At 40.6% G+C, this 18,323-nt stretch overlaps 1 protein-coding gene across 1 annotated transcript in view; it reads right to left on the reverse strand.

Moving 5' to 3' along the window:
• The window catches only part of ankfn1b (ankyrin repeat and fibronectin type III domain containing 1b), a gene marked incomplete at its 5' end in the record, with an annotated part of 32,261 nt that extends 17,565 nt beyond the window's left edge, over nt 1–14,696 (reverse strand). The window contains 3 exons of the mRNA XM_079487956.1: nt 4,821–4,940; nt 8,975–9,015; nt 14,463–14,696. Of these exons, the coding sequence (XP_079344082.1) occupies nt 4,821–4,940; nt 8,975–9,015; nt 14,463–14,696 (395 nt within the window). The remainder of the gene's footprint in view (nt 1–4,820; nt 4,941–8,974; nt 9,016–14,462) is intronic.
• Between the last annotated feature and the right edge of the window lie 3,627 nt (nt 14,697–18,323).

An 18,323-nucleotide genomic window follows, 5' to 3' on the forward strand; every position in this document is an offset into this window, starting at 1 on the left:
AGCCAAACATTGTATGGGTAAAAAATAATGATTTTTCTATAATGCCAAAATCATTAGGATATTAAGTAAAGATGATGTTCCATGAAGATATTTTGTAAATTTCCTACCCTAAATATAGAAAAAACATATTTTGGTGAGTGGGTGGCCTGCTACAGCTTCAGAGGTAATTTTCCCAAATATTTGGATCTTGTGGAGTTGTATCTCCGCCAGATATTTTCCTAATCTAACATATCACGCATCAACAGAAAGCTTTCAGGTGATGTAAAAATCTCAATATCGAAATATTGACCCATAGAATGATTTTGTTGTCCAAAAGTATTTTTTTTTTACAGTTATAACAATCTTCAGAAAACATGGTTGTTGAGATGTCAAAATGCAAATAAAGTAATGGTCTCAAATGGCGCCTTCCGTTTCTTTACACAAAACAATTCCTTACATCTTGGTTTGATACACGCATGTATCATTTTCCTTCGACAGTTCAACAGAAGCGAGCTTGTTTAACGTTATCTTTTCCCATCACAGGCGAGTTAGCGCAGTTGCGTGATCTAGCTGCGGGCGTACGTATAATAATCCAATCTGATTAAGAACTTAAGCGCGGTAGAATTTGCGTGCATGCAGCGGTATGTGCATTGTGTGCGCGTGCAGTCACAGCAGTAGTCGCTCCCCTGTGAGATTGTTTGCTGTGTTGAGTTCAACTGCCCACCACCTGTTCACCTCCACCCCAGACACCCCAGGGGGGCAAATCTCTCTAATTCTGATGAGAGGAGACAGAAGACCGTCGCCATGGGGATGTTGTGCAGGGGACGAGACGCGCATGTGAGAGCGGGATCAATCAATGTATGAATGCGTGCGGATGCGTCTTTGTGCATCAACCCCGTACGTGTGTGCGTGTGATGTTAGGCCAGTCTGAGAGTCACTGGCGACAGACAGCTCAGCGTGCGGGAGGTGACGGGGAGTCTGTGGGAGTCTCCGTATGGCTGTGGGTCCCAAAAAAACATGGGGGCCCAGCCGTCATCGTGCCCAGCCAGGGTGGCTACGTCCTAGGGACGCGCCACCCCGAGACTCCCCGGAGTTATATGTGTTTCTGGAGCTCAGCTCCAATCTGCCATATGCCGCCGAACAGGAAGGTGACACAGAAGCAGCCACCAAAATCCGTGAACAACCACAAAGAAAAGCACATAAACCGTTTCTAAACACAAAGAAAGTCATAAAATCTAGATTTTCTCGTTACCAGGTTTTCAAAAGCTATGTGGGAAAAAGATTTAAGACCTCAGAAGAAAATCTGTGATTTTTCTTAAAGAAATGGAGATCATAGTTGATGAATGTGCTTTTTGAAATTATGTGCATGTTTACAATCTCCCAACCCAAAAATAAAGATTTATGAATTAGCATTAACTCAAAATGTATGAGTTTTGGACATTCAAAAGGCGTGCAAGAGAGGAGTGGGGGGGGGTTGTTCGGCCATAGCTGGAGTCATGATGTCTACAGAGATGAACAGAAGGATATCTTGACTAATTTGCAGCTTTTCGAGCCAGCATGGCAACCCTGCCACACTGAGAGCCAAAATGGTTAAATCTGGCATAACACTCTGAGTTTCTCCAATTCAGCCAATCTCGTAGTACCTATAGAGTAGTTTTGCATACTTCGCATCTTCGAAGTGTATTTAGTTTGATCACAATAATAAAAGATAGATACAGCTGTATGATTACTTCCGGAAAAATACCACGTCCTGTGGTGTGGGGGGGGACTAAATCACAAGCACACAATACATCATCGCAATACATTATCCCTGCATAACTATTGATTCGCTGAAAGTTCGTGTCGTTTACATTATGCACGTACGCGCTGACTGCCAAAAAAACACAGACATGCGACTTAGTTTCACTCGGTTCATGTCTGCTTTCTTTTAACCCTGGGACCGCTCCATCATCAATTTCAAACGATTTCCAAATCCAGCGTTATATCCATCGTTTACATAACATTCATCACTGAAATGCCATGAACAAACAAACACACCTCAACTTCTCTCTCTATCGCAGTGGTTCTCAAACTTTTTTGGTCATTCCCCACTTTAGACAAGGGGGAATTTTCAAGCCCCACCTGCCCCCATCGCCCCAACACAATGCTAATGAAATGCGCAACAAGCTTAACATGTTCCAATTTATTGAACTAAAAAGTAGTATCAGAGTAACGAGTTGTATCTAAAATACAAACTATATACATCAAATAACAGAAAGTTCTAAAATAAAGAAAATAAAAGTGAAGCTGTGTCATAATAACTTTCATGAAATAAAAAAATAGAGAAATAAAAGTGCAGCTGTGCACTACTAATTTCAAAAATAGAAAAGATATAAAAGTGCCATTTTGAAATCTGTAAAAAAAACATTTAAATATGGCCGCGAAAGTTTGTTCCGTTACAATTAATATGCCGATGTCATGTTATTTTGGCACTTCGGTTCCAGGTTATATTTTTCTCGGGGTCTCATATCTAATGTTCTTTTAATATAGACTCCATGTAGACTAGTAATGATTATCCCTTAATGTTTCCATGGCGACGCGTCATATTTGTCACGTGACACACCGCAGCCACACCTTATGACAGATCGCCTTAATTTCCTTTTTTATTTCAAAATATTCACAAACTTGCTTACCACGTCATCAACTATCTGATATTCCGATTCTCAAAAATGTGTAAGTGAGTGTGTTTGGTCATTTATAAATAATCTTGATCTATACGTGAGACGGGTGCCACCATGTTTCTTTGCGACGCAGTTCAGAGAGTTTTGTCTGTCATCAGTTTCTCCCGAAATACATGCAAGAAAGTGGCCGGTGAACTCCGAGAACTTTAACTCTTGTAAAATTTATAGTTACTTCCACTATGTTTGTCTGATGTGAATAACACACGTCGTCAAATTATATTTGAATAGATTGTTATTGCTGCTTCCACAGACATGAGTGTGTATCTTACAAACTCCAAATGTATTGTTTTACTAGTGCTTATGTGTATTTAAATGGCTGAAACCTAAAATAAACATTATTAGGTTGAAAACACAATTTGAATCTAGCAGTCACTGAACATTCTAAATCTCATATCTGGGGCCGTATTCTCAGGGGCACGGAAATAATATTCCGTATATGGGACCAAACCGGATACCGCTCAAAAGGTTAAAAATTTCTGTAGCGAGGTAGGCGGGACGAGAGCCGGGATTCGAGGCCGGTGCGTGAATGATAACCAGCGTCAGCTGTACGCGCACCGAACTATTGGGTTTCGGCACCAGTGTAACAAAGTTCCATGAAGGGAGGGAAGGAAGGAAGGAGGCGGGAACAGGCGAACATTTAACATCTTTAATCAAATCAAATAAACAAGGACGTAAAACACAAACACAACTTCCGGTCCTCTTTCACTGACGGTCCGGTCGCTCGTCCACTTATGCTTCACAATCTCCTCCGTGATACCACACCGGTGCGGGTACAGCTGACGCTCGTAATCATTCACGCACCGGCCTCGAATCCCGGATCTCTCCCCGCCTACCTCACTACAATTTCATTTATAACCATGAATACAAAATCCCGGAAGATTTGATCTCACGTTTCCATATAAGGCATAAAAAGGAACATTTCCTCCCGTTTGGTGCGCCCCACCTGTCACGTCTCTATTCCCCACCAGTGGGGCGCCCCACAGTTTGAGAAACACTGCTCTATCGCAAGAGAAACGAGCTGTAGCTGCAGGCCCACAGCGTAGCCAATCTTGATGGTGAGCGGGTCTTCCTCGCTCGTCGGTTTATGAGTGGGTGGGCTATTTCTTTCGCCTTGCCGTGGACGTGCTTTTACTGGAGAATTGCCCAATAAGGGACTAAGAAAAGTTGTTACGAAACTGGGGGAGTGTATCGAGCACAGAAATACTATATAATACGTCAAACTTGTTTTTTGACAAGTTGACCTTGTCAAGCAGGAGAAGACAGCACGTTTAACATGGTAAGTAAGTCAGAATGAATGAAACACCGTTGCATGGCCCCTTTAATAATTTAAAGCACAGAAATGGAAAAGAGAAACCATGCAAAATACGAAAATAGACAATTGGTATATTTATAAAAACAAAAGCATGCATAATCTTTAGAAACAAAAGAAAAACAACATATAGTCACTGTCCTTCTGAAACCTTGTATGTCCAAATGTTGTTGACAATCTCCATTAAATATTTTTTATTGGTAAGATATTTTATCATTTAGACAAATGTAAAATTCTAAATCCACACATTATGGAGATATGAGGTTTGAGAAGGACAGCAACAAAATTCGAAAGTTAAGGCCAATTTGTCAAAGAGCACCGATTAACGGCCTCTTCTATATTAAAAGATAATGTGCTAAGAAAACTAAAGTAGCTGAAAACAAAAATAAAAGTGCAGATTTTGGGCCTTCAATTCTGCACAGAGTTTTGAGCCAATCTGACAAACTTTGTAATGAAAAGGATGCTTCCCTTATTACTTTATTACTTCGTAAAAAACAAAAATAAATGTTGTTCTGTTGGACACAGAAGAAGACATAATGAACAGTGCAGGTCACCCAACAGTTCTAGGGCCCTTTGATTAAGATTGCATTTTTCCTACTGTGGGAGTCAATAGGGGGCGAGATCTGTCTGGTTATAAGCATTCTTCCAAATATCCTTCTCTGTGTTCATCAGAACAAATACATTTATACAGATATGGAAGAACTCGAAGGTGAGTAAATGATGACAGAATTTTCATTTTTGGGTGAAGTATCCCTTTAATAACATGGCAAATGTTTGCATTTGTGTAAGTATTGATGCAAAAAGGTTTGTACCAGTCCACGCTGAGAGAGCGCCTCCTGTAGGCCGGAGGTCTGGACTGCAGACTTCTGTCCTTACAGTGCTTGTCCTTCAAAGAGAGCCGCTGGGTTAACTTCACAATCCCAGACTCACTGCTAAACAAACACACACGAAAACAACATGATTTAATAAAAGCAGAGAACGCTCTGTGACTCTATCTCTCTCTCTCTCTCTCTCTCTCTCTCTCTCTCTCTCTCTCTCTCTCTCTCTCTCCGTGTCTCTCTCTCTCTCTCTCTCTCTCTCTCTCTCTCTCTCTCTCTCTCTCTCTCTCTCCGTTGTCTCTCTCTATCTCTCTCTATCTCTCTCTCTCTCTCTCCGTGTCTCTCTCTCTCCGTGTCTCTCTCTCTCCGTGTCTCTCTCTCTCCGTGTCTCTCTCTCTCCGTGTCTCTCTCTCTCTCTCTCTCTCTCTCTCTCTCTCTCCGTGTCTCTCTCTCTCCGTGTCGCTCTCTCTCTCTCTCTGTCTCTCTCTCTCTCTGTCTCCTCTTCATTTGCTCACACAAAAATAAGCTGTGGCCTAATGGTTAGAGTGTTGGGCTTGTGATCAGAAGTTTGCCGGTTCTAATCTCAGTGCCAGCAGGTCATGACCGAAGGGCCCTTGAGCAAGGCACCTTACCCCTGATTGCTCTGCAGTAATGTGTCACTGTAAAAACTACTTGTAAGTCGCTTTGGATAAAAGCGTCTGCCAAATGAATAAATGTAAATGTAACTTTCATAAACTGCATTGGAACACATTTTGCATCCCCTCTCTGGGACAAAGCAAACATTCTTATGAATTCATTTTACAAGGACAATGTTGTACGGAATGCAGAATGCAGCTCCGTTTGTTTTACATAAACTTGTGCTTTTGGAGATTTGGAAAGCTATTATTATATATATGTATAAGAGGTGATATGTACTGTATTTACTTTTTGTATGACGTTCACTCTTTCCCCAAAACAAAATAAATGACACAAAAGCTGTTTGAAGGAAACTAAAACAAACATTCAGATTAAAACAGGCTTTATGTACCTCATGTAAAATATAACTTATTGTTTCTTTTGATATTGTGAGGCGAGGCAAAACGACTTTTTGTGTGAATCACCTGTAAAACATTGACTGTGCATGTGTGTCTCGTCTCATTAGCAACAGTGTCGTCATAACAACAGCAGTGTCCGTGCTGCGGCGGGCGTGTGTGCAGAGATTGACAGCATTATAAAGGCGTGAATGAGTTATCTTCTACTCAATGCCACACAAAAGTCAACAAGTGTTACTCTGGAGAAATCTCTGATGGCGGTACGAGGGGCGTTTAAATAGCGCTGGACAAGGTCAGCGAGCGAACGGCTGCGCTTGAAAACGCTCCTGACATAAAAAGTGACCGCATCCGTATTTCTAGAGGGAATGTTCCTAGACAGAAGCCGTTTGGGAATAAGACAGGAAGAAGGATAGCGCCATGGATCTGATTCCACCAGCAGCTGTTCGCGATGCTCGGCGGGGGTCCCGCGTGCTGATGTCTTACAGTAGGAAGGGTTGAGTGATGACATCATCTCCTTTAAGAGGACACGCGTGCCGCCGTGACACTTGCCGTATAAATAAACACCAAACGTAAACACGGTCCATGCTTCATTCGTGTCCGTACTCAAGAGAGAGAGAGATCTAAGGAGCTGTCTAAGTAGGGTTTTGGAAGAGACCTACAGCGAGGGAGACGTCTTGTTTGATCTCCATCGGTGCTCAGACGCTAGCCAGCACACAGATCCAACACATCAGTCCCGCCTGCTCATTAGACAAGCGTATAAATACCGAACATGCGCGCCAGCGCAGACACAAATTGGTTAGTTAAGAGTAAAATAAAACCCCTCCAAATGTGTCTTACCATGTTATTCCACTTAAAGGCTTGGATCCTTGCATCACACACACACTTTTCTGTTGTGGTTTGTGTGTTGCTTTTATAGAATAATATCGTCATTTTGCAACCCATGAAACTGAATATTCAATGACTAAATAGAAATGTGATTTTATCCTGCCGGCTAACTGGATGGTGGGCGTTGTGCAGTCCTGCGTCACCAATGGTTCAAGAGTGAGTAAATGATGGGCGATTCATTCCTTTAAGAAAGTAAACGGGTCGTTTTTAATTTCCAGTATGATCAAACGGGTGAATCACACTTTGGACTCGTGCTATTAAAAGCACACGCGCATCTGATTCATCTTCTGAGAATTACAAAAGAAAAAGCGACTTCCCTTGAGGGCTGCCTACTCTCTCTCTGTCTGTCTCACTGTCTCGTTCTTTCCGCCTGCCTGTGACACTGTATCCCCTAAGAGGTTTAAATCTCAAATCTCTCTCTTCGCCTGTCTTAACATCTCCCTCTCTCCCACCCGTGCACTCCGCCTGCCTTTCTCTCTCCGCCGGTCTCTCTTTTGCTCTCCACCTGTAAGCCTCTCACTTTCTCCTCTTTTTCTCATAACCTGTCTCACTGTCACCCTCTTTCTCTGTCACGATCTCTCTTCTTTCTGTCTGTCTGTCTTCTTCTCGGTCTCTCTCTTTCCCTCTGCCTGTCCGTCTGTCTCTCTCACTCATCCCTCTCTCTCTCTGTGGTTGTTGAGGGAATGCTGTAATGGACCGCAAGCAGCTTCCATCTCGTCTGTCCCTATAAAATCCCACAATTCCACACGGCGTCAAGATTCCGAGGAGCGCGCAGACTTCCATTACGGTGATTATTTATGCTGGAAGGGGCCGCGGCGGGTGTGTGAACGTGCGAAACATTTGTGGACACAAAAGCCGCACACAACGACACACACAGAAAAAATGTGTGTGTTGTGCAGAAGTATTCAGAGGTGCCCGCTTTCGCAATGTCATCTCTGTACCTTCATATAAAAAGAATGATGTTTGTGTGCGCGTAATTCAAATACAAATCAAATGAGAATGCAAAGACACATACACACCCAAACACACACACACAAAAGAATTGAGATGCCAGGCGTGTGTATTCGCGGGAAAGCTCCCCTGGCTTCGCTTTATTGAGGCGTGTGTGTGTGTGTGTGTCTGGCACGGCGCTGTTGGGGAACCGTCAGACTTTTACATGGCCAAACCACATCAAAGACACAAACCACAACGCCACACACACACCGCTGAGTCAACCTTTACACATACACACACACTGACCACAAAACCAAACACTGAAACATGCACACTTATTAAAGTTATTAGACTGTCTATGTGAAAAATGTTTATGTGGGTCAGAGAGAGAGAGAGAGAGCAGAGATACTACCACTGCTCCAATATATCATTCACCCTAATTAGTGTTGTTTACCCCTGCTCAAACCCTGATACATTTCTATACGATCAAAGTGTCAGAAGAGAAAATTGGTCAAATGATTGTCATATGTACCTGGAGCTCAGATAGTAAAGCAGTGGTTAAAATGTTACGGATTCGATTTCCAAGTAACTCGGCTACTAATAATCGCTTATGATGTGTCTTTCAACTGTATGTATGTAATAATGATCTAGGCTCCAAAAAAAACCTAAAAGGGCCAAAAAAATTCACACAGATAATGATTTAAAAATGCACCGAGAGACCTATTTTTCGTCTTTGTCCTTTGATCCGATCCGATCATCGGTTCGGTTCTCATTAGACGCTTGCAACAGATTTATGAGACATTTTTCATCTAGTAACCAAGGAAACGTGGTGTTCATGTTGATCGGACTCAAAAACAGAGACAAACAGTCAAGATCTTGGGACCAAAACATTAAATCATGTTCAGACGCCAGGCAACCTTTAACATGACCTTTGCCTGGCAGATTTCTCACATTCTGCTTTAAAGACACACACACAGTCATAAAACCCTTTAATACATGTATTCATTCACCCTCTTGCCATTTCCTGTATGACATCACAAAAGAAGATATTTTAAAGAATCGTGGTAATCAAACAACATTGAACTCCATTGACTTCCATCGTTTGAACTCAAAACCACCGAGACATTTCTCAAAATATCATCTCTTGTGGTTTACAGAAGAAAAAAACACATGAAGGTGGATAAATGATAAGAAGCTAGATAAGTGTCCTTATCTAACAGAGAGAGCAATAACTGTATTGATATAAATTAGTTCAAATTTTCCACATGACATCATCCTGATGGTGAAAGTGTTTCTTACCTTCTCTGACGGGACCGCTTCCTGTCTATAGAGCCCAGACTCTGAAAACACACAAGCACACAGAAACATGATCAGATCAGTCATCTTTAACAAACATGATCACACTTTTGAATGCTTGATCCAGATTGGTCAACAGAGGCCCACTGTCCCAAATAACACATTTCACAGAGTTGATCCAGTTTAATCTCACACAATAAATGAACTGGTGTGACAGACACAAATACGAAGGCAGACAGATGCGCTTGACATTTGGGAAAGTGCAGGAGACTCTTTCAAAGGTAACAGTTGGAGGTGGAAGCTCACCGCTGTGATTCTGACCTTTACCTCACGGGGAGAAAGGAGAGTGAAATTCAACATGATATCAAGCGTATCACTTTTACACTTTAAACTTCACTTGTTTCGTTGCTAATGCACCTGTTACCTTCCTCCGAAAACACCTGCTACAGATGTGTGTGAGATCACATACGAAAACATTAATTTGCAATCGGAAAATTCATAAAGTCAAATTTGTAAACACTCAGCAACATTAAAACAGAGAAATCAGGATTCCGAGGTCAAATTTGCACTGTGATAAAAGGTTAACCACAAAATGACAACTTTTCACTTGTAACATCGCTCAGATGTTGCGTCAACCTGCACAGCAAGGGTGGGAAGAGTGTAAATGATGTAACAGCTTGTTTCTGCAACAGTGCATTAGTGTTGAACAGGTAAAACTGACTCGGTGAACAACCAAACAGACAGACATGATAGCGCTCACATACCTTTGCAGAGCACCTCGACCGTTTCTCTCTCCTTCTGTTGCTTTACGTAAAGCTGCTTTAGGTAAACAACACGCTATGTCCTACAGTATCTCTCTCTCTCTCTTCTTGTGTTTTATCACAGCTTGTTGCTGCTCAAATGCTGAGTTAGTGTACTTTAACTGTGGTTGCCAGGCGATAAGCTTCGCTAACTGAACAGTACACAGCGAGAGAGAAAGAGAGAGAGAGAAAAAGAGAGAGAGAAAGAGAGAAAGAGAGAGAGAGAGAGAGAGAGAGAGATGGGGTTGGTTCAAATAGGTGCTGAATACTAATTGACGCCACAATAAAGTTAATGGCCAGTGGTGCATCACCGTTAAACTGTGTGTACGTTTAATTCTTGTTTTTAGTCAATCACTCATTTCAATGTTTTGTTGCGATGTTTGAAAAGGCAAGCCTCACTTTTCTAACCGTCTGCAGGATTGTGCATCATTATAATTGCACAGATGTGAATAAACCTTTAACTTCAGCACATAACTCATCCAGCATCTTACCATACATGACATCACACAGACAAATGCATTGCTACATTATGAGTGTGTCAGAACAAATGTCCAGGCAAAGTAAAGAGTAGAAATAACAAGAAAAACAATGAAGGAGAAACCTGATCTATAACTACACTCCAGAAGATCCTACTGAGTTAAGCACAGATGTCTTTTGAGCAACTATCTATCTAGAAACAATCCAGAACACTCCAGAATCAATGCAGAACACCTAAAAAAACAACGCAAAACACCCCATAAACCACCCAGAACACCCTAGAACCAATGCAGAATACCCCATAAACCATCCAGAACACCCCAAAACCAATGCAGAACACCTAAGAAACAATGCAGAACACCTAAGAAACAATGCAGAACACCTAAGAAACAATGCAGAACACCCCATAAACAATGCAGAACACCTAAGAAACAATGCAAAACACCCCATAAACCACCCAGAACACCCCAGAACCAATGCAGAACACCCCATAAACAATGCAGAACACCTAAGAAACAATGGTGAATACCACAGAACTCTTGCAAAACATCTAAGGAACAATGCAAAACACCCCATAAACCATCAAGAACACCCCAGAACCAATGCAGAACACCCCATAAACAATGCAGAACACCTAAGAAACAATGCAAAACACCCCATAAACCACCCAGAACACCCTAGAACCAATGCAGAACACCCCAGAAACAATGCTGAACACCACAGAACCCTTGCAAAACATCTAAGGAACAATGCAAAACACCCCATAAACCACCCAGAACACCCCAGAACCAATGCAGAACACCCCAGAAACAATGCTGAACACATAAGAAACAATGGTGAATACCACAGAACCCTTGCAAAACATCTAAGGAACAATGCAAAACACCCCATAAACCAATGCAGAACACCCCAGAACCAATGCAGAACACCCCATAAACAATGCAGAACACCTAAGAAACAATGCAAAACACCCCATAAACCATCAAGAACACCCCAGAACCAATGCAGAACACCCCATAAACAATGCAGAACACCTAAGAAACAATGCAAAACACCCCATAAACCACCCAGAACACCCTAGAACCAATGCAGAACACCCCAGACACAATGCAGAACACCTAAGAAACAATGCAAAACACCCCATAAACCACCCAGAACACCCTAGAACCAATGCAGAACACCCCAGAAACAATGCTGGACACCACAGAACCCTTGCAAAACATCTAAGGAACAATGCAAAACACCCCATAAACCACCCAGAACACCCCAGAACCAATGCAGAACACCCAATAAACCATCCAGAACACCCCAGAAACAATGCTGAACACCTAACGAGACCCAAAGTTTTGCACATGAAAAAGTGAAATGAAATCTAGTTCAAGATATTTTTTGAGGGGGACAGAAAGATAGAATTCATTTTGTATCTCGAAACAGATTGATGTATCATGCCATTTATCCTCACTGGTATACAGTAAGTAGGTACCATCACTTCCTTCCAGATGTATTTCAGTAATCAACCTGCTCCATCTTCTGTGTTTTACAGTCTTTAATTTGATTTTGAAATGACCTTCCTTAAACATTTACATTTAGTCATTTAGCAGACGCTTTTATCCAAAGCGACTTACAGATGAGGAAACATTGGAAGCAATTATAGCAACATAGGCAACAAAATACATAAGTGCATCAAAACTAGTCCATTAAGCCTAGCACAGTATAAAAAGCTAAGAATAGTGAGGTTAGTAAGTTTTTTTTTATTATAAAGAAGGAAAGGGAAGAGAATTAGGAAAAATCAATCAGCGACGTGTTGACGGAAGAGATGCGTTTTAGGCGTTTTTTAAAGATGGCAACCGAGTCTGCTGATCTTGTAGCAGCTGGTAGATCGTTCCACCAATGTGGAACAGATCCAGAGAAGGTACAGGGAGAGTGACTTTTTTCCTTTTTGGGATGGTACCACTAGTCGTTGTTCCTTTGCAGACCGCAGTGATCTGGCAGGAACATAGATCTGCATTAGCGAGTGGAGATACGATGGTGCAGATCCGGTGGTGGTCTTGTAGGCCAGGAGCAAAGCTTTGAACTTTATGCGGGCGGCAACAGGGAGCCAGTGTAACCTGATGAAGAGCGGAGTTACATGCGCTCTCTTCGGTTCATTGAGGACCACTCTTGCCGCCGCATTCTGGATCATCTGGAGAGGTTTGATTGTGCAAGCAGGAAGTCCAGCCAGAAACACATTGCAATAATCCAGTTTGGACAGGACAAGAGCCTGGACTAGGACTTGCGTAGAGTGCTCCGATAGGAAAGGTCTAATTTTCCTAATGTTGTAGAGGATGAATCTACAGGACCGGGTGGTGCTGGCAACATGACTTGTGAGGTTAAGCCGATCATCGATTACCACCCCAAGGTTTCTGGCTGTGCTGGACGGTGTAATCGTTGATGAGTTTAAAGTACAAGAAATACTTTTTTTCACTGAGGCAGAACTGCAGGTGTGCAGGTATGAATTATTCATTCATTCATTCACATCAGCCACAAATTCACCCATTTATCTTTTTATACGAGGCTGTTTCTCTTTTGCTCTATTGATTGACTTTAAAGGATAATGACCTGCTCTTTAAATATTCTTTCAGAACCTTGTGGTGCTACACTGGATGTCATTTAAAACACAGGATCACAGACATAGCTGTGCATGATTCTGAGTTCACTTTTTGTATTAAACTGAAACAGAGATATTAAAATGTATTTGTTTCAACTTTAACTATTTCCTTAAAGCCATTTTGTATTCTGTGTAGCTCCAGAGAACTATAGTGCACATCAGAACTATATTCTTTGGTTTTATCCATTGTGATGAATGATTAAGGGGTTTGGGCTTCTAATATTTATTCTCCTGTGCAACATGAAGTCATGACTGGACAACATCTTGTTTCTAGTCACCTTGGTGTGCTAAGAAAATGTAAATATCAATATATTTGACAGATATTTTATGAAGAATTTCTAAGGCTGCCAATAATTGTGACCATGGTGTAAAAGAGAAAAACAAAATTTCCATAATGTGATATTCCCCCGACTTCAATTAGTGGAGAGTACGGTATATTCTGTATATCCAAGTGGGCTAAATTGATTCAATATTTATTTAATTTCAAAAACATATTGTCCGGACCTTTGTTTGGAAGAAAATATAAAGACCGGACCTCTTGGAACTTTAATCGAATACCCCCGATCTACACAATATTTTAATTATTTATACTTAATTTATACAAATCTCAAATGAAGATCGTAATTAAAGAATAACAGGAACACTCATTATTAGATAACAAACATCAAAGATTAATTTCACTAAGATTCAATCTTTAAAATGACATTATTTACATTTACATATATTTATTTGGCAGACGCTTTCATCTTTTATCTTTTATACAAAAAATCTACACAATTACAACATTTCATTAAAGAAAAACAATTTGAAGTCGGGGAAATATCACATACAGCCTGGTCACAATTATTGGCACCCTTGTATTCAAAACTTTAGCATGAACCAGGATGAACCAGGAGTCTTTTATGTCTGAAGAGTGTCTGCACCTGTTAACAGGTAGTTTGGTCCACTCTTCCTGAGCAAACTGCTCCTGCTGTCTCAGGTTTGATGGGTGCCTTCTCCAGACTGCAAGTTTCAGCTCTTTCCATAGATGTTCCATAGAATTCAGATCAGGACTCATTGAAGGCCACTTCAGAATAATCCAATGTTTCATTTTTGTCCATTCTTGGGTGAATTAAGCTGTGTGATTTGGGTCATTATCCTGTTGGAGGACCCATGACCGGGACGGAGACAGAGCTTTCTGACACTGGGCAGTAAGTTTCGCTCCAGAAAGCCTTGAGATTTCATTGTGTCCTGCACAGGTTCAAGGCACCCTGTGCCAGATGTAGCAAAGCAGCCCCAAAACATAACGGACCATCCTCCATGTTTCACTGTAGGTATGCTGTTCACTTCTTTGAAAGCTTGATTTTTTCGTCTGTGAACGTAGAGCTGATGTGACTTGGCAAAAAGCTCCAGTTTTGACTCATCTGTCCAAAGGACATTCTCCCAGAAGGATTGTTGCTTCTCTTTATCAATTTTAGCAAATTCCAGTCTGGCTTTTTTATGTTTTTCTTTCAAAAGTGGAATCTTCTACCATAGAGCCCACTTTTGCTCAAAAAGTGATGGATGGTGCGATCAGAAACTGACAAACCTTCACCTTGGAGTTCATCTGTCTCTTCAATGTGTGGTGGATTTTCCTCTTCCGGTCGCGCCCAGGGAGGTTGGCTACAATTCCATGGACCTTAAACTTCTTAATAATATTTGCAACTGTTGTCACAAGAACATCAAGCTGCTTGGAGATGGTCTTGTAGTCTTTACCATGCGTGTCTATGATTTTCTTTCTAAGCCCCTCAGACGACTCTATTCTTTGCTTTCTCTGGTCCATGTTCAGTGTGGGGCACACAATGATACCAAACAGCACAGTGAACACTTTGCTCCGTGAAATAGGCTGAATGACGGATTACAAGATTGGATACATGTGTGATACTAATGAAAGAAACATATTATCACTATAATCCAATGATGTTTTATCTTTTAGATAAGAATAAGCAATAATTCATATCTTTTCACAGCTTCTTTGCTTTATTCTATGACATACCAAAGGCATGCAAGTATGCAAGTATCCACGATACAATAGCAAATAACAATTTAATTTCATCACTCTTCAGGAGGAATGAAGCATTATTTGAATGATCTGTAAGGGTACCAACAAATTTGAGCATGTCTGTGCTGTTGTATTGCAGTCATTCAGTATAAAGGCATTTGACTAACGTCTAACACCTTATGTACTTTTATAATTTAATTGAATATAATTGTAATGTTTTCGAATTTAACAAGAAAAGTGTTGTGGACACAGAGATACACCAGGTAAAGATAAAACAGACGCTTTTAAACAAATGTAATCTAAATGTAATGAATAAGTAGTCCGTTTACGTTACAAATGTAAAACGAAATTAAAAAATTATAATTTATTTGCTGTAATATATAATTTCCCAGAGATCTGTATTCTCCAATGCTGCACCCAGTGTTTTGTTAAGAAATCCTTTTATACTCAGGTTTAGGTTTGTACCGTTTGCGTCTATACAAGGGAAAGATTCCAGAAGAGATGTCTGCTGAAGTCGCCATGACAGCAGTTTCTTAACCAATCCTAGAGCAGCGCGGGCGGCACCATGTAGCTCCCATAATGCCAAGCAGGGATACGTGATGCTGACTGGGTGGCTGTCATTCAAAAAAGACAGTTTATGTACTAATGATGCTATATGCATTAATATATAAACATGCAGACTCACCATGAGCTTCTTTTTCAATTCTGTCGTGGAGTTCAGTCTCAGCAGACACGTATTAACAGACCCCTTCAACTAAATGAGGTTCTTCTCATATGAAATGGAAAATTGGACAACATGTGCAGTATATAATATGAAATGGAAAATCTAAAAGCGTCTCTCTCTCTGTTCGCTTGCCATAATAATCTGCAGTCTAGATCCAGTCTGCACGCACGCCTGTGCCGTAATTATAACAGAAACAAAAACACGTTCATAATTGTTCTCCCATATTTTCTACTGAATGCGTGTTCATTTCACATTGAAATACAAATACACAAATGGTCAAAAGCTTGAACATACTTTTTGGACTGAAAGTATATTTCTCTCGATCAAGAAAACTTTCTGATCTGAAGGCGTCTGTTTAAATGCTTGAAGTGGATTTTGTAGATGCCTGTGTAGGAATTTCCTGAATCGGATTCAATTCAATTACACCATAGCTTAATCAAACCAACTCACTGCATTGGTCAAGCTTGTCTGGATGGACAAAATGAATTAACCCAAAGACATAAATCATCCATGAAACATTACCTTATTGAATAACTGGGTGAGCGGAAACCGAGAGAATACATGAGGCACAGATGTGTGTTCAGTGTCACTCATCAATTAACATGAACACGACACGAGTCAGACTCTAAAATCTTACGTGCGTGTGATGAGCACCCGTGTGTGTATGATGGGTGTGGCTAGCAGAATCTAGTACCATGGCTTGCGGTCACTGCTGGGAGCGACCGAATGCTACCCATAAATCTTTGCAGCGTAGACACCTCAAATCAGGGTAATGGGGCTGTAAGACATGTTGTCATCTGAACTGATGATGTCATTGTAAAGTTGAGCGGTGAGACCGTCAGACACCGCCACACACCACTGATTTACTGACTGCTACACAAGTTCACATAACTACAATTCCTATCAGTTTTCTCTGCACGTGTGCGTTTTTATTGCCACGTCTCGCAGCATCAGGACCAGCACAAAGCCAACAACGCAAGAATCATGTTCATGTCACAGGTCTATAAGAGACCACAATAAAAGTTCACAAATACACATTTTACTATCATTTGAAAACACACACATATTTTATAATAAGATTTTACACAGATCATGCTTCATCTGTCTCCTTTGCTCATGCTGATATGTATATTTATACCATGGTCTGTCTGAATACCGGATTCTCATTTGTGTTCCTCGCCAGCGTTTGCATACATCGTTTGCCTGGCCGGGGGGGCTGCTAGAATTTTATAGTTTTATTTAATTAAAACTACATATAGGAATTTATTGTGTGTCGGATATTTCACCTGTGTTTTGACTTGTATAACCTTTTATGTTTTACTTATAGTCAATGTTTTCTTGTGCAGCTGCTTTGTAACAATGAAAATTGTAAAAAGCGCTATATAAATAAAGCTGACTTGACTGGCTAGAGGGTGTGCATTAAAACCCTTTAACCCATGGGTAGCTCGAGTCAGTTTGATGACATTTGAAATGACCCTACAAAATAACAACTGATTAAAATTACACTGTAAACATCAATAAAAGCTTGAAGTTGGAAAATGACCAGGTTCGGGTCGGGTGGTTCCAGGCCTCCACGTCGTGGATTATCCCTTACATAGATATATATATATATACAGTATGTGTATGGGTAAAAGACATTATGATGTCCACATCAAAAGAAATGTACAAAAGTGGTTTTATGGCCATAGAAAGCACATTAAATGTACGTTAAAAGTCTACTTTATGGTTTCAACTAAGTTTTTGGACAATGAAAAGTCAAAATTTGTCATTCAATGTAACACAATATTTATGTACAAATTCAAAAAACATGCTTATTATGACTTATATATATTAAAATATATAAAACTATAGGGGGCATATACAATTTTATTGTACTTTAAAGGAGTACAGATTCTTATTGACAAATGGCAAAACCATTTTTTAAACAAAAAAATTCAACTAATTAGCATTTGGGGTGAAAGTAATTAGTCATAAATAGATTGTTACACTGAATGACATTTCAGAAGGGTTTTTCCTGCATATAAAATTGAATGCGACCGCCTTCGTCATATTTCGTGCCGCATCCAACTCTCGTCAAAATGATGTCGGGTGTCTGTCTTCACAAAAACACTGCAATCACTCAATGGACTGTCATTTGTAACTGCAGTTGCAGCATTATGCCAGAGATGACATATGTTTGTATGCAAAACCTGGAAGCGGGAATAGCATTTTAGGACTTCTGGTTCCATTGCACTAAAGTCTATGGGTTTTTGGTAAATCGCCTGAAATAAGGTCTGCGGTGAACAAAACCTCTAAATATTTTCTAATTTTATTCTATGACAAAACACACCAATTATAACCCGTTTATTGTGTCTTAAAGACGGTAGTTGCTTACAAGTTGCTAAAAGCGACTACCTTCTTTGGAGAAATTCAGTGTCTCTGTAAATTTGAATATTACATAAGATCAATAAAAAAAGGATATTTTAAAGAGAAGTGTCAGGCTTCTGAAAAGTATGTTTATTTCTATGCACCTGTTTGGGTCTCCTTTTGCATGAATTACTGTATCAAAGTGGTGTGGCATGGAGGCAATCAGTCTGTGGCACTGCTCAGGTTGCTATGATAGCGGCCTTCAGGTCATCTGCATTGTTGGGTCCGGTGTCTCTCATCTTCCTCCTCTTGACAAGGTCAGGCGAGTTTGCTGACCA

Source organism: Barbatula barbatula (genome assembly GCF_947034865.1).
Source record: "Barbatula barbatula genome assembly, chromosome: 23".
Lineage (NCBI taxonomy): Eukaryota > Metazoa > Chordata > Actinopteri > Cypriniformes > Nemacheilidae > Barbatula > Barbatula barbatula.